Genomic DNA, 22,197 nt, shown 5'->3' with positions numbered 1-22,197 from the left:
CCTTGCCCAGTCATGTGAAATCCATATATAAATGCCTAATGAATTTATTTAAATTGACTGATTCCCTTATATAAACTGTAACTCAGTAAAATCATTGAAATTGTTGCATGTTGCATTTATATTTTTCTTCAGTAGACAATGCAGACAGACAGGTGGATACACAGTTAAGACACACACCTTTACCTTTATTTTGAGGGCAGATTCACTGTGTGTGTGGGACTTGGACAGTTTCCTCATGATCTCCACCCCGCTGACTGGTCCAGATTTGTCTCCTGTGGGCGGGGGGCGGCTGCATGCACCCTCCAGCAGCATGGTGTGTTCACTCACTGTGGCTGGACAGCATTTACAACATGATATAACCCATTGGACCAACATACTGCATGCATTATTGTCATCCCCATCATTAAATTCATTAACATGTGGGGGGACTTTTCAGGACACTTGTTTTGATAAAGTCTCTGTCGTATTAATTTACCAGAATATTCATTAAAACTCAGGGAAAAGGTTCCTACCTGCATCGAACTCGAACTCGGCCCCATCGGCGCTAGTGTCACTCTGCAGCGCAGCTCCGTTGTCCAGGCCCTGGACCTGGTAGGTCTGCTGCAGGGGAGTCTCCTTGGGTTTGGGCAGCTGGTTGGGCCTCATCAGTCCGATGGCCTTGAAGCCTTGGGTCACCACAATAAACTTCATCCACTGACGGGCCAGAGCTACCAGACCCTTTTTCAGGGTCACCAGGGCAGGCAGCCCGTCATTCTAAAGAGGACAAGATGAGATGGGTTAAAAGGATAATTAGGAGTTTACTTAGGGTAGATCCATGAGAGCTACTTCCAGCCCAGCACAAACAAACCAGATTCAGGCAATCATGGCACAGACTGAAGTTCTCAAGCCTCTAAATGCAAACACACACGTCTCACCATAGTGGCCTCCTCTATCACTGAGTAGTCAGCCTGCTGTAGGTAGCGATGCAGGATGTTACACAGCAGACAGGAGGGGTTCTCGTGGAGGTAGCGTGCTCGCTTGGTCACCCTGTTGTACTTGCTCCGAAAGGGGATGTGGATACTCTTTTTCTGTAGAGAACAAAGGAAAGAAAAGGGAATGTGTCTCATACACTGTGCATTTAGAAAATATTCAGACCCCTTCGCCTTTTCCACGTTTTGTTATGTTACAGCCTTATTCTAAAATTGATTTTTTTTTTAATCATCCTCATCAATGTACACACGATACCCCATAATGACAAAGCAAAAACAGGTTATTAGAATGTTGGCAAATGTATAAAACAATTAAAACAGAAATCCCTTATTTACATAAGTAATCAGACCCTTCGCTATGAGACTTGAAATTAAGCTCAGGTGCATCCTGTTTCCATTGATCATCCTTGAGATGTTTCAACAACTTGATTGGAGTCCAGGGATTTTGTCGAGGCACAGATCTGGGGAAGTGTACCAGAAAATGTCTGCAGCATTGAAGGTCCCCAAGAACACAGTGGTCTCCATCTTAAATGGAAGAAGTTTGGAACCATCAAGATTCGCCCGGCCAAACTGAGAAATCGGGCCTTGGTTAGTGAAGTGACCAAGAAACCGATGATCACTTTGACAGAGCTCCAGAGTTCCTTTGTGGAGATGGAAGAACCTTCCAGAAGTACAACCATGTCTGCAGCACCACCAATGAGGCCTTTATGGTAGAGTGGCCAGACGGAAGCTACTCCTCAGTAAAAGGAACATGACAGCCTGCTTAGAGTTTGCCAAAAGGCACCTAAAGGATTCTCAGACCATGAGAAACAAGGATCTCTGGTATGATGAAACTAAGATTGAACTCTTTGGCCTGAATGCCAAGCGTCACATCTGCAGGAAACCTGACATCATCCCTACGGTGCAGCATGGTGGTGGAAGCATCATACTGTTGGGATGTTTTCCAGCGGCAGGGACTGGGAGACTTGTCAGGATCAAGGGAAAGATGTACGGAGCAACGTATAGAGAGATCCTTGATGAAAACCTGCTCCAGAGCGCTCAGACTGGGGTGAAGATTCATCTTTCAATAGGACAATGACCCTAAGCACACAGCCAAAATGCAGGAGTGGATTCGGGACAAGTCTCAATGTCCTTGAGTGGCCCAGCCAGAGCCCGGACTTGAACCCGAATCGAACTTCTCCAGAGAGACCTGAAAATAGCTGTACAGCTTGAGAGAATATGCAGAGAAGACTGGGAGAAGCTCCCCAAATACAGGTGTGACGAGCTTGTAACGTCATACCCAAGAAGACTCGAGGCTGTAATCGCTCCCAAAGGTGCTTCAACAAAGTACTGAGTAAAGTATCTGAATACATACAGTGCCTTGCAACAGTATTCATCCCCATTTGGGGTTTTTCCTATTTTGTTGCATTACAACCTTAAATATATTTTGATTTCATGTAATAGACATACTCGAAATAGTGAAACGAGAAAAAAGCCATTGCTTTAAAGAAAAAAATACGCAAACACGTTTGGTGTTCGCCAAAAGGCATGTGGGAGACTCCCCAAAGATATGGAAGATGGTAGTCTTGTCAGATGAGACTAAAAATTTTAGATTTTTGGCCATCAAGGAAAACGCTATGTCTGGCACAAACCCAACACCTCTCATCACCCCGAGAACTGGGATTCTCATGCTGTGGGGATGTTTTTCATCGGCAGGGACTGGGAAACGGGTTAGAATTGAAGGAATGTTGGATGGTGCTAAATACAGGGAAATTCTTGAGAGAAACCTGTTTTAGTCTTCCAGAGATTTGAGACTGGGACGGAGGATCCAATTGAGAATCTGTGGTATGACTTAAAGAAAACTGTACCAGCAGAACCCATCCAGCTTGAAGGAGCTGGAACAGTTTTGCCTTGAAGAATGGGGGGGTGAATAGTTATGCACGCTCAAGTATTTTTTATTATTTTGGTCTTATTTCTTGTTTGTTTCAAAATAACAAATATTAAGCATGTTGGCATGTTGTGTAAATCAAATGATACAAACCCCCCAAAAATCAAATTTAATTCCAGGTTGTAAGACAACAAAATTGGAAAAGTGCCAAGGGGGTGAATACTTTCACAAGCCACTGTTTGTAAATGTGATTATTTTTTATTATACATTCCCAAACATTTCTAAAAACCTGTTTTTGCTTTGTCATAATGGGGTATTGTGTGTGTATATTGAGGAGGAATTTTTCCCCCCATCCATTTTAGAATAAGGCTGTAATGTAACAGAATGTTGAAAAAGTCAAGTGGTCTGAATACTTTCCGAATGCACTGTAGACTCAGAATCACCTTCATTTGCCAAATACATTTACATATACCCTGAATTGACCTGGTAAAATGGTGCTGACAGCAATAGACAAAATATACAGACAGAATATAGACAAGACAAATGTACACAATCTACATACAGTATATACACAATACGTGAAAATATAGGACTAATTAATGGATAAAATGCATTGGAGCCCTCAACCTGTGCAGTACTGACCTCCAAGGCTTCAGTCATGATGCAGCCCATGACAGCACACACTCTCAAGGTGCCCTCCATGTCCAGCTTACGCAGAGAAGACTTGAGCTGGTCGATGGGGACCAACCAGGCTCCGATCGCCGGTGTTGCTGTGCTCAGGAGATTCAGCTGCCTGGAGATGGCCTGGGATGGGGAGCGTACGTTGGTTGGGGCAGCGAAGCTGAACCAGATCTCCTTGATGGTGAGCTTCATGCTGCTGGAGTCAGGGGGCGGGGGCATGAGGGGGAGGTCCTTCTTCAGGTCATCAGACTCCACCCCTTCATCCTGCAAGAGCAATCGACACCACACAGAGGCCAATGAGAGGGGAGCAAGAGAGAGAAGCAAGTGTATATTTTGTCTGAATGCTTTCCGTTACTGAAATGAGGTTGGATCAAGTACAACAGTTGAAAGTGATGAGTTACCTGATCGTCAGAGTCTGAGTTTCTGTTGGCATCAGAGTTGGGGCTTGTGGCGTCGTTAGGCAGGTTGTCATCAGATACATCAGTGCTGTAGCCGCTGCCCGTCTGAGAGCCTGATGAGCCATTGGATTTGGACATGCCAGTGTTTACGGCAGTACCCGACTGCCCCATCATGCCAAACGCACTGTACAGCACTGCACCCGACTGACGTCCACCTGCACATATCCACACACAATCAGGCAAAAGTGTTACAGGGTTGGGGTTAATAACATCAATTCAAAGTTAATCTAAATTCCAATATGTATATACAGTGCATATGCATATCTTTCGTAATGACAAATTACCTTTGACGGTGAGGTTCTCAATTCCGCACTCAAACATGATCCAGCCCCACTTCTCCAGGGAGGCAGCGGTGCGGACCAGGTCTGCAGCCGCGTAGTTCTCCGTCTCGTCCACAAGGGCAAACTCATCTATTTCCTCCAGACTGAACAGTACTTTGGACTTCTCAAAAGGGATGGCCGTGATAGCACATGTCCCTATGTCTTAACCACAGGACAGGAAAAATGAGTACATTTGAAAGTTTTGCTTCACAACTGGCTAACACTTAATATTATATTAGGGCAGAAGTCTCTAACTCCAGTCATGGACAGCCTGCTAAGGCTGGTGTTTCAAAAAACACATTGTAGAGCATTCAATAAAAAAATAGCATATTCCCACCTTTGGAATCCAGGCCTCGTAGCTGGCAGTGGATGCGGTGGATGTTAAGCTTGGCAGCAATCTCCTTGCCCTTCTCAATGCCGGCGTTGGAGCGCAGTGACCCTGAAGACTGTGGCTGCATCTTGGTGGCCGAGGCGTACTTCTCCAAGTTTACGGAGGGACGGCCGTGCTCTGCAGTATTGGGTGTCTCCTCCACTATGCCCCTGTGGAGACAGACAGGAGGGTATGCACAGGGTGTAACTGTGTGTGTGTGTTTTAAGGAGACAGGTGCAGTCTGGTGGAAATTAGGTTACCTGTTCATGCGAAACTGTGTGGCGATCCTGTCGAAGCAGAGAGCAACCAGAGAGACGTGTGTGATGTGGTTCTTACTGGAGCTGAAGGGAGAACACTCTTCTATAGAGGCCTGGAGCAGACACAGGTTCACCTGCACAGCCAGAGAGAAAGATTTTTGGGGCATTAGAGATGCAACTCTAGGAATCAGCATTAGTTTAAATTCTGTTTAAGTCCAATACAATTTTCCTGACACAATTCCTACCTTAGGGATTGACACGTTAGCTTGCAGGCCCTTGATCTTCACGTTGTCTGGTTTGACCTTCAGGTCCGTTTGGCCATGTGGCATGTTGAGGGAGCCTGTGGTACCCTCCGTCTTGGACAGCTTGTGCTCCTGCTTGGCTGAGCTCTATAATGGGGGAAACATTTCAAAACAGGACAATCTTAGGGTAAATCTAAAATTGCACTCTATTCCCTTTACGGGTCTTTCTATAAACTACGGTACCCGTGAGGAATTCCTACGCTGGACAACTTGTAACTGCTGTTGATAAGTTACTGATAATAATCAGCCAATTTTTTTCATGTCACTAATTTAAAGTAAGATGGGTTCATAGCTATATTCAATAAAATTCACGAGTTGATATAAAATATTGACCCTTTATCATGTTTGGTGACTTGATGGATTTGTCCAAAATCATATGCCATAAAACATGACTTTTCTGTCCTCGCATTTATGGCAGCGTAAGTTGTCATTATATCATATATTAAGCATTATTCAGTTAAATTAGACATTTAACTTGGAACACTACAAGAATCTTGGATCTAGCTGTCGTACAGTTTTTTGTATAAGTGATCTCAGAAATGCAGTGTAACTACGTAAAATTCCGTAACATTTCATGTCTCCTTATGTTACGGGGTGAAAACCCAAATCCCAAAAAATAAATGCAATTGCAAAACCGAACGCTTCTAACCGAAATGGTCACCTTACCTTGATACTTAAAACCTAAATCAATACTGTCATTATAGGGGTTCTTCAATAATTATGTATAATACTTGTTGGATGCGCATTTGGTGTCCAGCTGATTAGTCACGCCATGATATATTTACATATCTGATCCAGGAAGGAATTTTCAGAAGGACAGTTAAGTGACAAACATCTGTTGTGATAGCGCATGTGACGCAACAACAGCCCAGGTGCTGGAAAAAAGGTGCTTGCAAAAAATGTCCAGAATATTTTGGTGTCTGGTTTGTTATGCTGGTGAAGAAAGTTCTGCCTGGATCCACATTGGATCTAATATCCCTACTGAATTGATATTGATCATCTGTTGTTGTCTGCTTGATTTACAGCAGGGTCTCATTAGATCTAACAGAGAAAGTATCAAGGTAATGTGTTCATGTTTTCTGTGCCTCGGATTAGACACAGTCTACTGTGTGCAATTGCATAGGATAGACTATTGCGCAACACCCAACACTATTCCTATGAACTATTCTAGATATAATGACAACAAGTGACATAGTCTAGTGGGCTTCTTCACAACATGATCTGGTAATGAAATAACATGACAAATACATTTTGTTTTCCATGTTACACCTGCAATTTTAAACAATACAAGGGGCTTGAAGTAGCCTATTTGAACTTGAATTTGGAGCTCAGAAATTCAAGTATTGGAATAGGCCTACCAAGAATAGGCCTACCAAGAATATCAGTAATTTCCTCACTTTGGTCCCCGAAAAGTCCTTATAATTATTGTAGCCAATTTGTAAGTTCTCCTGCTCCCTTACATGCTGACCACACCGCTCGCGTGTGTCAACAAGCATCTGCTTTACCCACTGCAAGTCCCGCCTCTTCCATCTCCTCATTGGTTTTAGGAGCATTGAAACTGAAACTAAACTAATGCACCTTTAAGTTGCCATAAAGTCCAAAGAAGAAAAAGCCTGAAGGAGGAGAGATTACTAGAAACAAACTCGGTTTACCCTTTTATTTGTGGATTAATTGTCGGAGTAGAGGACCTTGTGCATGTCAGGTAAAATAACAACCCAATGTTTATATCCCAGGACAAATTAGCTAGCAACAGCAAGCTAGCTAGCTAAATTGCCATAAATGTTTAATGCTTCGACATCTAGTGTGGGTGGACAAAATCAACATGTTACAATTATTTGTGATTTCATAATTGATCAGTGTTGCTCTACTCTGTTGCAGTAAAACCACGTGTTGCGCCAAAACCACGTGCGGTTTTTATGAGGATGAAAACATCTAATGCTGGCTTCAACTGGGTTTTCCATACAAATCCCATTAAAAAAGGAACTTTGCTTTTGGTCCCTTTCTCATTATAAATACAGCAATGGTGAGATTCAAATGGTTAATGCTACCGCTATTCATGACTTTATTATGTGTGCCTACACCAGCCATGCACGCATCCAATCTATTTAGTCAGGCAATGTCCACATTATTCTAAATCAAATCATATTTTAGGTGTAATAATAATTAGAATATCAATGTATTGGCATGGCCTAACAAATACATTGCATCCTTGAAAATAAAAGAGCCGCACAATCTAGGAGCTCGGATGCAAAAATGTAATTACCAATTGACTCCAATGAGTCCCACAGTTGTGTCAAGTTGTCTGGATGTCCTTTTGGTGGTGGACCATTCTTGATACACACGGGAAACTGTTGAGCGTGGAAAACCCCAGCAGCGCTGCAGTTCTTGACACAAATCAGTGTGCCTGGCCATAGCCTCGGGATGTCAATTAACATTAACATCTCCGGCTTCTACTCATAGCCTACAACTCACTGATGCAGACCTTTGGAACATCTACATTTAAAAAAGTCTAAAATAGATGCAATATAGTCTACACCATCACAGTAAATGCATGATTTATTTCAGGCAGGTCTAATGAAACATTTTGATATGAAGAAAATGTATTTCAGAAGAACAGAATAGCATATTCTGAGTCATCCTTATGTTAGGCCCTGATCTGGCTATGCCATATGGCTGTGGGCTACACTAGTTCACTTAGCAGGCAAGATTAGCTAATATTTCCCATGGCATTATTTTATAGCAAGAACAATACAATTGAACATAGCTTAATAAAATGGAAAGGATATTTTTCCCCGAACGATTTGAGGGCGTGCACACATTCTGTGTTGAGCGGTTTAAAAGAAACAGGTCCAGCTATATTAGAAATCAAAACATATATTCTAAGGCTGCATGATGTGACAAATTATGATTTGAAAAAAGGCATGAAAGAAGTGCTCTGCTCTGTTTCCTGCGCAGGCTAAGATTGGTAGGCTACTAATGACCATCAGAGGCATCAGACCTCTGTTTTGGAGGAGCCTAGTTACAATGACTGAATGGTCACATGGAATTTGACTGCGGCCATGACTCCTGACAGCTAGTGTGGCGGTAATAGGGTCACCATAACAGCCCTACGCCTGGCATCTATTACCATGCCCGGTGCACACACTTCATCAGTCTCTCATTCTCAATTTGACAAGCACTTGATAATATTCTCACACAGTACATTCAATTCAATCTGATCTTTACACATATAGCCTGTGAAATATTTTTATTTAGTTAAAATGGACCACAAAAACAAAAACTCATCCATAGCCTGCCCTTGAATAGTGAATGAAGGTTATGTGCAGTTACTTTTTTAATATGCTAGGTAGGCTACACCGTATGTAAAGCGGATTAATGTACTTAATTTTAAAGAATTCAGCAATAAATATAGCAGCGGGAGAAAGCTGGGATCCACTTTTATTAAATAGTGGCCAGTCAAAACTCAGTTCACACGAGACTGGGCTTATAAGAACATTTTTCACGAGACTCTGTAGGCTATGGGCTCTCCAAGCATGTCCCAGGTGTCTTGGGCCTATAGGATACGTTTGAAGTTATTTGGCCATTTTAGTTGTAATACTAACCTTAGCAAAACATATAGGCCCTATGGGCTAGGTCAAACGATAGACACAAATATGATTTGAAAGCCGCAAAAAAATTCACAGGTTATAATATTCTCACCATTCAGACTATTCTCAATTTAATCTTGTATTTATATATACTAAACAATATGTGTGAAATTAGTTCTGATTTAGAATGGGCCATTATCATGCACCAGTCAGAACAGGAGCAGGGTAAAAACAAAAATCCGTATGCACTTGAATAGCAAATGGAGGATGCTTTTCCTGCAGTTAATTGTCATGCCAGCCAGGTAGGCTACTTTGGTTGTAAAGTGAAGCAATGTGCTTAACAATAGAATGTTGAGAAATAAATATAGTTGGAATCTCCCAGTGGTCACCAACCTTTTCTAAGTCCAGATCACTTTCGCAGTCAAAAATCAAGCTGAGATCTACCGTTTTTATTTTTTTAATTTTTTTAAACACGACTTAAAAAACGAAACATTAAGCTAATAAAAACAGCTCTGTAAGTATGGGGTTTGAGCAGTAGGCCTAATACAATATCACAGCATATTGGCTGTATGCCTGGCCTAGTAATATTGTTCTTCTCTAACCATATTATATTTCAAAACTCAAGCTTTGATTACAAAATAGATCAGTTGGTGTAGCACTTGCTAGGCACAGCTGAACCATTAAAAAAATAAAATAATTTGCAAATAATTTGCTTTTTTACACTTGGTCAAATCATGACGTCAGTGTTCTTCAGGTCGGAAAGTCGGCGGTCTAGAAAGATGCCATAGTTTCTGACTTGGAATTCCGAGTTGGATGACCATTCAAAACTAATGACCATCAGAGGCATCTGAGCACAGTTTTGAAGAAGCCTAGTTACCGTGACTGAACATTCACACGGTATTTGGCTGTGGTCATCACGCCTGACTGCCGGTGTGGCGGTAATACGGTCACCATAACAGCACTATGCATGGCATCTACAACCATACCTGGTTCAAACGACACTTAAATGTAGCTTTCACCTGGATTCACCTGGTCACAGTCTGTTAAGGAAAGAGCGGTGTCCTTAATGTTTTGTACACTCAGTGTAAATTGTAATTATTGAGGACCGTGAAAATGTAAATGAAGTACTTGAAAAAGCCCCTGAATGTCCTTGGCCAATGTTGTTGTATAGGTGGAGTTATGGGTCCATTTGTATATATTCACTTTTCACATATTCCTCTAAGTACACATGTGGAACTGCATGAAAATCATTGTTATTTTTGTTTCAAACCATTAGGAAATGTTGATCCCAATGTCACACATTGGCCACATTATTTATAGAAAGACCCTTATAGCGCTCTACTTTTAGCCAGATTTACTCCTTGGTGAGATTTACTTACGGATTCAGTCACAGTGGACTTGCTGATCTGATAGGCTTCGTTTAGGACCATCCCATGCAGGTCATCCAGAATGGCTGCAGGGTGACGTATACTGACGTAGTGGACCATAGACTCAATGTATCTGTAATAACACCTCATACATTGTCAAGGACATTAGCAATATATATTCATGTAATATGACAAGGACACTTGTTAGGCACAGTTGCTGTGGGGAGACACTGATTGCAGATGGAAAGGCAATATGTTTAGAATTTTCTATGATGAGCTGGTCTATAAGATGATCTATAACAGTATTTTTACACAAGCCTTTGGTGGCTATAGCATACAAGAACTTAATATAAACCCAGTTGATGTTACCTGTCCAGAGCTTCAGCCACTAGAGGGGTGAGCACCACATTGATTGCCCCTTTCACTTCCACGATGGCGGTGGTTCTGGTCTGGGAGAGGGGCTGCTCCAAGGTCCAGTCCTCAGTGGTGGTGTCATCTGTGTTCTCCATCGCCTTCTTATCCAGAGGAGTGTACGGTTGGCTATAGTCACATAGAGAGAGATGCAGTTACAGATCTGTGTGTGAGAAACACACAGAGCAGACCATAGAGATTCTATTAAATTAGTTCTATATGTAATTATATGGAGCAGACATACATACACTGAGTATACAACAACATAAGGCACACCTTCCTAATATTGAGTTGCGTCCCCTTTCGCCCTCAGAACAGCGTCAATTCATCGGGGCATGGACTCTACAATGTGTCGAAAGTGTTTAACAGGGATGCTGACCCATGTTGACTCCAATGCCTCCCACAGCTGTGTCAAGTTGGCTGGATGTCCTTTGGGTGGTGGACAATTCTTGATACACATGGGAAACTGTTGAGCGTGAAAAACCCAGCAGTGTTGCAGTTCTTGACAAACTCAAACCGGTGCGCCTGGCACCTACTACCTTGTTCAGTGTTGTAGAGTCCAGTCTGGAGACCACATATTGAGTGTCTCAGTCTTGTGTCGGTGCCTCGGTCTTGACCAGCCGAGACCAGAGGAATAAAACTCATTATCATCATCTTCCATTCAGTCAATGCATCAAAGTGCTTCGCTAGGCCAAATATAATACATACTTTCCTTTCTTGAAACATTAATATCTTATCGCCTATTGAAACCTGTGATTCCTACTTTACTTGTAACATTACTGTCCTTTACTTTCATTGAAAAATTTCCTCAAACTTTGTCCGAATTTCCTTGATTCGCTGGTAGGGAAGAGTCGGGAAATTGTTGGAAAGTTGCATGCTCACTATTAGTAAGGGGAGACGGGGGAAATTATAACAGTCTTTATATCTATAATAAACATGTTTGCGCAGTGGCAAACCTATTGGATCTAGGCCTTCAGTGTGTGACATGCTTGTGATGCTGAAAGGACAGCAATCGTAATACCAGCACACATGTAAGAGAGTGCACATTTTCTATAACACAAAGTGTCAGTGGTGTAGTGGAGGCTATTTTTGCAGGTAGAGGCCTTATGCCCACTTTGTTTTTCAGTGGGTATTGTGTATACTCACTTCTTAATCCCTACTTTCACATATCAAAGTAGTGTAATGGAGGTATACGACAAATTCATTATGTACAGTCGTGGCCAAAAGTAACCAGTGAACTACAGTTTAAATGCAACTATGTTTCACACTCACTTAAGTTATTAATGGCTAACAACAACATGCGAGTTTCAATAAAAACTAGTTTCACTCAATAGATGAACCTTTGAAACCTAACTTCTTGTTGAAAGTTATTATTGTAAAAGGAGAACCTAACAAATTCGCAAGAACATCCTCTTTGATAACACCTGCTGCAGCCACTACAAACTAGCCCACAACAAAAGCTAGCTAGCTAGACCGTGGGAAAACTACTGCTCGATATTGCACAGTGGCCTGTTGGCCTTCGAGAAGGCAGAAGTTTCCATACGTTTTGAAAAAGCAGTTCCACCCATTACAAGTCAATGTGATTGGTTGATTCCACTCCAAAACTTTGCCCTAATACAGTTGAATGGCAGATGCCTCTGATGGCCTAGCAAATGGCTGACATACCTAGCTTTATGCAACAGCTGGGTCTAATTCCTGAATTCTGATTGGTTAAAACCAAATTCTAGCCGGTGCCTATTCCACAAGATACCACAGGCTAAATCTATGACGATAAAAAGCCTATATACTCTGTTCCATCTGACTGTGCAATCCACTGTCTCATCAGCCCAGCCAGGCATTCATTTATAGACAATTTATAAACAACACCGCTCAAAAAAATAAAGGGAACACTTAAACAACACAATGTAACTCCAAGTCAATCACACTTCTGTGAAATCAAACTGTCCACTTAGGAAGGAACACTGATTGACAATAAATTGCACATGCTGTTGTGCAAATGGAATAGACAACAGGTGGAAATTATAGGCAATTAGCAAGACACCCCCAATAAGGAGTGGTTCTGCAGGTGGTGACCACAGACCACTTCTCAGTTCCTATGCTTCTTGGCTGATGTTTTGGTCACTTTTGAATGCTGGCGGTGCGTTCACTCTAGTTGTAGCATGAGACGGAGTCTACAACCCACACAAGTGGCTCAGGTAGTGCAGCTCATCCAGGATGGCACATCAATGCAAGCTGTGGCAAGAAGGTTTTCTGTGTCTGTCATCGTAGTGTCCAGAGCATGGAGGCGCTACCAGGAGACAGGCCAGTACATCAGGAGATGTGGAGGAGGCCATAGGAGGGCAACAACCCAGCAGCAGGACCGCTACCTCTGCCTTTGTGCAAGGAGGAGCACTGCCAGAGCCCTGCAAAATGACCTCCAGCAGGCCACAAATGTGCATGTGTCTGCTCAAACGGTCAGAAACAGACCCCATGAGGGTGGTATGAGGGCCCGACGTCCACAGGTGGGGGTTGTGCTTACAGCCCAACACCGTGCAGGACATTTGGCATTTGCCAGAGAACACCAAGATTGGCAAATTCGCCACTGGCGCACTGTGCTCTTCACAGATGAAAGCAGGTTCACACTGAGCACATGTGACAGACATGACAGAGTCTGGGGATGCCGTGGAGAACGTTCTGCTGCCTGCAACATCCTCCAGCATGACCGGTTTGGCGGTGGGTCAGTCATGGTGTGGGGTGGCATTTCTTTGGGGGGGGGCGCACAGCCCTCCATGTGCTCGCTAGAGGTAGCCTGACTGCCATTAGGTACCGAGATGAGATCCTCAGACCCCTTGTGAGACCATATGCTGGTGCGGTTGGCCCTGGGTTCCTCCTAATGCAAGACAATGCTGGACCTCATGTGGCTGGAGTGTGTCAGCAGTTCCTGCAAGAGGAAGGCATTGATGCTATGAACTGACCCGCCCGTTACCCAGACCTGAATCCAATTGAGCACATCTGGGACATCATGTCTCGCTCCATCCACCAACGCCACGTTACACCACAGACTGTCCAGGAGTTGGCGGATGCTTTAGTCCAGGTCTGGGAGGAGATCCCTCAGGAGACCATCCATCACCTCATCAGGAGCATGCCCAGGTATTGTAGGGAGGTCATACAGGCACGTGGAGGCCACACAAACTACTGAGCCTCATTTTGACTTGTTTTAAGGACATTACATCAAAGTTGGATCAGCCTGTAGTGTGGTTTTCCACTTTAATTTTGAGTGTGACTCCAAATTCAGACCTCCATGGGTTGATACATTTGATTTCCATTGATTATTTTTGTGTAATTTTGTTGTCAGCACATTCAACTATGTAAAGAAAAAGTATGTAATAAAAATATTTCATTCATTCAGATCTAGGATGTGTTATTTTAGTGTTCCCTTTATTTTTTTTGAGCAGTGTATAACCATCACATTTACATACGCATTCAGACCCTTTACTCAGAACTTTCTTGAAGCACCTTTGACAGCGATTACAGCCTCGAGTCTTCTTGGGTAGATCCTCGCAAACTCTGTCAGGATGTATGGGGAGCATCGCTGCACAGCTATTTTCAGGTCTCTCCTGAGATGTTCGAGTACAGACTCTGGCTGGGCCACTCAAGGACATTCAAAGACTTGTCCTGTCTTGGTGGTGTGCTTAGGGTCGATGTCCCGTTGGATGGTGAACCTTCGCCCCAGTCTGAGGTGTCTGGAGCAGGTTTTCATCAAGGATCTCTCTGTACTTTGCTCAGTCTATCTTTCCCTCAATCCTGACTAGTCTTCCAGTCCCTGCCGCAAAAACAATCTCCACAGCATGATTCTGTCACCGCCATAGGGATGGTGCCTAGTTTCCTCCAGAGGTGACGCTTAGCATTCAGGCCAAGAGTTAAATCCTGGTTTCATCCAACCAGGCAATCTTGTTTCTCATGGTCTGAGTGTCTTTAGGTGCATTTTGGGAAACTCAAAGTGGGTTGTCATGTGGAGAGCTGCAGAGATGGTTGTCCTTCTGGAAGGTTCTCCCATCTCCACAGAGGAACTCTGGAGCTCTGTCAGAGTGACCATCAGGTTCTTGGTCACCTCATTGACCAAGTCTCTTCTCCGCCGATTGCTCAGTTTGGCCGAGCGGCCAGCTCTAGAAAGAGACTTGGTGGTTTAAAACTTCTACCATTTAAGAATGATGGAGGACTCTGTGTTGTTGGGGACCTTCAATGCTGCAGAAATGTTTTGTTACCATTCCCCAGATCTGTACCTCGTCAGAATCCTGTCTCGGAGCTGTACAGACAACATCATGGCTTGGTTGTTGCTTTGACATGCAATGTCAACTGTGGGACCTTATATAGACAAGTGTGTGCCTTTCCAAATCTTGTCCAATCAATTGAATTTACCGCAGGTGGACTCCAAGTTGTAGAAACATCCCAAGGACAATAAATGGAAACAGGATGCACCTGAGCTCAATTTCAAGTCTCATAGGAAAGGGTCTGAATACTTTTGTAAATAAGATATTTTATACATTTTAGAATGAGATTGTAACGTAACAAAATGTGGAAAAAAGGGAAGGGGTCTGAATACTTTCTGAATGCAGATTGAAGTGGATTTAACAGGTGACATTAATAAGGGATCCTAGCTTTCACCTGGATAGTCTATGTCATGGAAAGAGCTGGAGGTCCTAATGTTTTGTACACTCAGTGTATATGATGCGCACACGCACACACACACACAACCAAAGCCTAGCAAAATAAATTTGAAATACTTGTTCGTCTCTCCCATCAACGAAAGACCTCTGTCTAGTAGAGAGCTGGCAGAGAGGCCTTGTTTAACCACCTACAACATAAGAGAAATGGTTAAGACCTCAGGGTACTCCACGAATGAACAGACACACACAGTAACACACAAACACACACAGTAACACACAAACACACACAGTAACACACAAACACACACAGTAACACACAAACACACTGTCTATATAGAATGTGTTTCTTACCTTAAAGCTGGGAACAGAGAGCTGGTCGAAGGAGGCAGAGCTCTCCTCACTGGTGGGCGTGTCCAGGTCCAGGGGGCGGTGTAGTGAGGACTTGGAGGTCCTCTTATTGGTGGGCTGCTTCTGAGACCAGTTAGACACCTGGGGTGTATTCAGAAGACGGTCAGAAGGTTTAAGATGTAACGAAGAGAGCTGTCATGATTCCCTATTCTCCCTGATAAACAACAATGTAGCTGGTAACTTTGCCATAGCTTACATGTTAATTACCAATCTTTGGTAATTCTGTATTACTTTTAAAAAATGTATTCATATAAAGTATACATTTTTTATATACAGTTGAAGTCGGAAGTTTACATACACCTTAGCCAAATACAACTCAGTTTTTCACAATTCCTGACATAAAATTCCCTGTTTTATGTCAGTTGGGATCATCGCTTTATTTTAAGAATGTTTTTTTAAGAATGTGAATTGTCACAATAATAGGAGAATGATTTATTTCAGCTTTTATTTCTTTCATCACATTCCCAGTGGGTCAGAAGTTTACATACACTCAATTAGTACTTCGTAGCAAGTGTCGGGTAGCCTTCCACAAGCTTCCCACAATAAGTTGGTTGAATTTTGTCCCATTCCTCCCGACAGAGCTGGTGTAACTGAGTCAGGTTTGTAGGCCTCCTTGCTCGCACACGCTTTTCAGTTCTGCCCACACATTTTCTATAGGATTGAGGTCAGGGTTTTGTAAAGGCCACTCCAATACCTTGACTTTGTTGTCCTTAAGCCATTTTGCCACAACTTTGGAAGTATGCTTGGGGTCATTGTCCATTTGGAAGACCCATTTGCGACCAAGCGTTTAACTTCCTGACTGATGTCTTCAGATGTTGCTTCAATATAATCTACATAATTTTCCTTTCTCATGATGACATCTATTTTGTGAAGTGCACCAGTCCCTCTCGTAGCAAAGCACCCCCACAACATGATGCTGCCACCCCTGTGCTTCACGGTTGGGATGGTGTTCTTCGGCTTGCAAGCCTCCCCCTTTTTCCTCCAAACATAACGATGGTCATATTGGCCAAACAGTTATTTTTTGTTTCACCAGACCAGAGGACATTTCTCCAAAAAGTACAATCTTTGTCCCCATGTGCAGTTGCAATCCGTAGTCTGGCTTTTTATGGAGGTTTTGGAGCAGTGGCTTCTTCCTTGCTGAGCGGCCTTTCAGGTTATGTCAATATAGGACTCATTTTACTGTGCATATAGATACTTTTGTACCGGTTTCCTCCAGCATCTTCACAAGGTCCTTTGCTGTTGTTCTGGGATTGATTTGCACTTTTCACACCAAAGTGCGTTCATCTCTAGGAGACAGAACGTGTCTCCTTCCTGAGCGGTATGACGGCTGCGTGGTCCCATGGTGTTTATAATTGTATACTATTGTTTGTACAGATGAACGTGGTACCTTCAGGCATTTGGAAATTGCTCCCAATGATGAGACAGATTTGTGGAGGTCTAAAAACAATTTCTGAGGTCTTGGCCGATTTCTTTTGAATTTCCCATGATGTCAAGCAAAGAGGCACCGAGTTTGAAGGTCGGCCTTGAAATACATCCACAGGTACACCTCCAAATGACTCAAATGATGTCAATCAGCCTATCAGAAGCTTCTAAAGCCATGATATCATTTTCTGGAATTTTCCAAGCTTTTTAAAGGCACAGTCAACTTAGTGTATTGAAACTTCAGACCCACTGGAATTGTGATACAGTGTATTATAAGTGAAATAATCTGTCTGTAAACAATTGTTGGAAAAATTACTTAGGACATCTACTTGGTACATGACACAACTGACTTGCCAAAACTATAGTTTGTTAACAATACATTTGTGGAGTGGTTGAAAAACAAGTTTTAATGACTCCAACCTAAGTGTTGGTAAACTTCCGACTTCAACTGTATGTGTCCATATTGTCCATGAGTAATATACCCTCCCTTTGCATCCCTATACAGGGGTGTCAAATGTATGTACAATACGTCTTACTTTTCCTATCTAATAATAATAATAATTTCAGGGATAAAGTAATGTGCCTCAGCCTTACCTGGTAGTGGGCCAGGTAACTCTGGTAGCAGGCCATGACGTGGGGCTGTCGTGTCACCAGGCCTGGCTCGGGGGTCTTCTCCACCTCCACCGAGCCCTCCTCCTCCAACCCCAGCGCCGAAACAAAGGAGGCCTGCGACTGGTGGCTGGGGATGGGGTGGACTGGCAGCGGGGGCAGCATGGGGGGCATGGGTAGAGGCCTGGGCTCTGTGATGAGATCCCCGTTCAACACATAGGTGAGGGGACCCTCCACGCTGTGGTAGATGGAGCTGCGGGGTGGAATCACAACAGATTGGTTTAAATACTGCAAGCATGTGTTGTTTCCCTTTATTTTAAAGGTAAGTTGACTGAGAACACATTCTCTTAGAAAGTATGCGCTTAGGTAAGAGGGAGAAGGGTCGGGAAAGGAGGTGCAGTCATTTAGCAGCTACAGTCCCAACCTGTAGTGGTCCATGTGGTAGGGCTGCTGCTGGGGCTGATACTGCATCTGCTGCTGCTGCCTCCTCTTCTTCCTCCCAGGGTAGGTGCCTGGACCCTCATCTGCACTGCTGATGGGCTCAAAGTCCTCTGCTGCTGAAAAGTAAGCTTCGCTGTCAGCCACCGACATGCTTGAGTCTGCCGAGCGGTACTGGTGGAAGGTGCAGGAGTCTGCGGACGGCGTGAAGGGGAAGGAGCTGTAGCTCCGGCGCGGAGAGTCCAGGGCATTCTCGTCACTACGGGAGACCTCGCTGCTGAACTGGACGCCAGCGAGGGGCGGCGGAGGCTTGTCGGTGAAGACGGCCGCCGACAGGCTCTTGGTGCTGCCTAGCCGGGCAGACTGCATGGAGGACTGGCGCTTGAGGGGCGAGCGGAGGGAGGAGCGCTCCTGGGCACTGTTGGGAGAGATTGGGGAGCCCTCAGGGACATCTGTAAGAGTACTGTGGAGAAAGAAGAAGGGGTTGAGAATACCAAGATAATGCACTTTGGAATCAACAAAAAGTCAGCTTCTTCACTCTTCGTGGGCTAGTATGGGGGCTGTTGGTCAATTGTGAATATGTGTGAGCATTGTGTATGCCTGTTGCACCCCTGGAGCACTCATCTGCTACTCACTCTGCAGTGCTTTTGCCGTTCATGGGGAACATGTGTTCCTCAGTGCTGGGAGACGGGCTGTCCCTCTCCCCGGCCAGTAGAGGCAATGCAGCGCTGGAGGAACTATTTTCCTCGGAAGAGGAGGCCGAACTGTGGGAGCGCGGAGGCACCTGGAGGCTCAGGCGTTGACCCCGCATTCCGGGATCCGGGGCCGGACTGGGGGTACAGGTGTCCTTCATCACCGCCAAACCCTTACCTATAGAAGGGAATACACACTACTGTAGGTTACGCGTGTTCCAGATACACAGATCAAAGCTTAAATGGAACAGAACAGCATACTTGACATTTAACAATTTTCACAGTGACCTCTGCATCGGTCTACAATCTCTATGAACTATAATCCTGTACCGTTTGATAAATAAATTATAACTCCCGTACCATCGGACAGTTTGGTTGTCTCCCTGGTGACGATCCACTCTCCAGGCTGCAGCAGTGATTGGCCGTAGCAAATGTCTGACTCAGCACTGGAGGAGAAGGCAGAGCTCGAGGGGGTCTTCTCCTCTAGATTGAAGAAGTCCAGGCCTGTGTTGGTGCCCCCGTAGAAACGACAGCCCCCCAGGCAGCCACACTTATTCCTGCTTCGCTTGTTACGCCCTGTCTCATCTGGCCACAGGAACCATAGACTGGGAGGAAGGGAAAGAGAGAGACAGCACACTCATGTCTCTGTGTCTGTGACTGCTGCTGGAGGTGGCAAGACCAATTTTCTCTAGGGATCCATTTCCCCCTATTTTCTTTGGGATCAATAAAGTGTATTCATTCCTTCCTCCATTCCTACCTCTTGGTGTGAGCGTCATGGAGTTCCAGGAACTGCCTCTGCACCTCGTACTTGGCCGGGTGGTCCGCAGCCAGTGCCACGTCAGCTGTGATCAGGGCAAAGTTGACCGAGCCAGCCTCCAACCAGAAGGACCTCCGCAGTACAGGGGGCTGGCCCAGCCCTAACCCCTGACCTGGAGAGGGCCCTGGTCGGACCCCGTCTGACTGGGGCTGTTGCTGCTGCTGTTCAATGTACTGGTGGATATATACGTCCTGAACCACAGCACTGATCCCTTCTCCTACTGCCTGATTGTGCAGGTTGCAGTTGGCCAGTCGGATGGCGCCGGTCTAGGTGAAGGGAAGGCAGTGTTTTTCAACTCCTGTCCTCAAGCAGGGCTTGACATTAACTTTCTAACTTCTTTGATACTTCTCATTCTGGACAAGTAGGACAGATTTTTTTACTTGTCCAAAAGCTTAAATTTTATCATTTTATGATTCAAGGAACCACCCTTGGTAGCCTATAAAACATTGCAACATTACAATTACAACCAAATACTTTTTTACATCGTTATAAAATAATTCCCTCCAGGGCTAGAAATTAAGAGTGCCTGTCGTCCCTGGGATGATCAAAAATATTGATACGGTTCAAAACATACTCTGGGACACTTCTGGGACCACAGATCCAGACATACAGTGCACATAATTTGTTTTATTTTTAAAGCAATGATGCAACAGATCAGACCGTTTAGCTTAAGATGTTGATAAAGTTTTATTTCTTTATAATATAAGCTCAACAATGTGCACATGGCTGTGGGCTATGCGCAAATATTCCAAAATGCAATTAGCGGGAAAACACTGTTCTCAAAAGCACACCGCACGCGTGAGTGGATCCATGTGACAGAGATGAAAATATCAGAAATAAAGAAAGAGGGGAGATCTAAAGATGCATCAACTAGCATGGGTTACTAATATGACGAGGATTATTCCTTTGGCTGCCGGACAATAAAAGAACGTTGATTTGAAAACCAATAGAACAAGAGAAAAATGCTGGTTTCAATGTATTTACAGTGCCTTCAGAAAGTATTCACACCCCTTGCGTTAGCCGAAATTAAAAATGTATTAAATTGGATTGAATTGTTACTGACCTACACACAATATCCATGTCAAAATGGAATTATGTTTTAAGACATTTTTACAAATTGATTCAAAATGAAAAGCTGAAATGTCTTGAGTTAATAAGTATTCAACCCTTTTTTATGGCAAGCCTAAATAAGTTCAGGAGTATATATTTGATAACAAGTAACATAATAAGTTCGATGGACTCACTCTATGTGCAATAATAGTGTTAAACCTAATTTTTGAATGACTGTCTCATCTCTGTACACCACACATACAGGTCCCTCAGTCGAGCAGTGAATTTCAAATACAGATTTGACCACAAAAGGTTTGCCAATGCCTCACAAAGAAGGGCAAATATTATTTTTTTTAAACAGCCATTGAATATCCCTTTGAGCATGGTGAAGTTATTAATTCTACTTTGGATGCTGTATCAATACACCCAGTCACTACAAAGATACAGGCGTTCTTCCTAACTTAGTTGTGGGAGAGGAAGCAAACCGCTCAGCGATTTCACCATGAGACCAATGGTGACTTTAAAACAATTAAACTGTGATAGAAAACTGAAGATGGATCAACAACATTGGAGTTACTCCACAATACTAACTTAATTGACAGAGTAAAACAATAATAATTATCATCTAAAACATACATCCTGTTTGCAACAAGGCACTAAAGTAATACTGTGAAAAATGTGAAAAAAAGCAATGAACTTTTTGTCCTGAATACAAAGTTCTATGTTTGGGGCAAATACAACACAACACATTACTGAGTACCACTATCCATATTTTCATGTATAGTGGTGGCTGCATCATGTTATGGGTATGCTTGTAATCATTAAGTACTGGGGAGTTTATCAGGATTATTTTTTTTTTAAACGGAATGGAGTTAAACACAGGCAAATCCTAGAGGAATACGTGGTTCAGTCTGCATTCCACCAGACACTGGGAAATGAATTAACCTTTCAGCAGGACAATAACCTAATATTTATGTAAATTAGATATTTCTGTATTTAATTTTCAATAAATTTGCAAAAATTTCTCTAAACAAGTTTTCACTTTGTCATTATGGGGTATTTTTTGTAGATGGGTTAGATTATAAATATATATATTTTTTTTAAAATACATTTTGAAATTAGGCTGTAACAAAATGATGTGGAATAAGTCAAGGTGTATGAATACTTTCTGAAGGTACATTATTTATGTAATTAAAAATTAACCTTTGGCTACATTTTCTGCCGCCTCCGGTCAGCATCGGTTTGGACAGGAGGCTGTAGCCAATATGCATATCATCTACACTTTGACATGTGAGCTTTTTTATTTAAGTAGGGCTACATGAAACATTTATTTGAATATTAATCCAATGTTGGCCTCTCTGATCCAATTCTGATTGGAGTAATTGTTTGATATTGTGATTTTCGGGGGATATTTTTTTACTTGTCCATTTGGACAACTTAAATCTGTATTCTTATTGTCTGACTTTAAAAAAAAATGTTTTTACTTGTCCCAGCCATGAGGATAATCGTTAATGTTGAGTCCTGTCA

At 43.2% G+C, this 22,197-nt stretch overlaps 1 protein-coding gene across 1 annotated transcript in view; it reads right to left on the bottom strand.

The window, feature by feature from the left end:
- LOC135508102 (bridge-like lipid transfer protein family member 1) overlaps positions 1 to 22,197 on the bottom strand; it is a 124,472-nt gene that overhangs the window by 60,951 nt on the left and 41,324 nt on the right. Inside the window, 18 exon segments of the mRNA XM_064928051.1 lie at positions 184 to 332; positions 513 to 753; positions 915 to 1,067; positions 3,478 to 3,780; positions 3,918 to 4,129; positions 4,259 to 4,456; positions 4,632 to 4,834; positions 4,925 to 5,055; positions 5,167 to 5,310; positions 10,190 to 10,310; positions 10,547 to 10,717; positions 15,352 to 15,422; positions 15,586 to 15,723; positions 17,659 to 17,926; positions 18,098 to 18,574; positions 18,747 to 18,981; positions 19,164 to 19,408; positions 19,561 to 19,886. Of these exon segments, the coding sequence (XP_064784123.1) occupies positions 184 to 332; positions 513 to 753; positions 915 to 1,067; positions 3,478 to 3,780; positions 3,918 to 4,129; positions 4,259 to 4,456; positions 4,632 to 4,834; positions 4,925 to 5,055; positions 5,167 to 5,310; positions 10,190 to 10,310; positions 10,547 to 10,717; positions 15,352 to 15,422; positions 15,586 to 15,723; positions 17,659 to 17,926; positions 18,098 to 18,574; positions 18,747 to 18,981; positions 19,164 to 19,408; positions 19,561 to 19,886 (3,786 nt within the window).

Source organism: Oncorhynchus masou, chromosome 21 (assembly GCF_036934945.1).
Source record: "Oncorhynchus masou masou isolate Uvic2021 chromosome 21, UVic_Omas_1.1, whole genome shotgun sequence".
NCBI lineage: Eukaryota > Metazoa > Chordata > Actinopteri > Salmoniformes > Salmonidae > Oncorhynchus > Oncorhynchus masou.
Note: the sequence above shows the minus strand (reverse complement) of the source record. Positions and strands in the feature narration are given on the sequence as shown.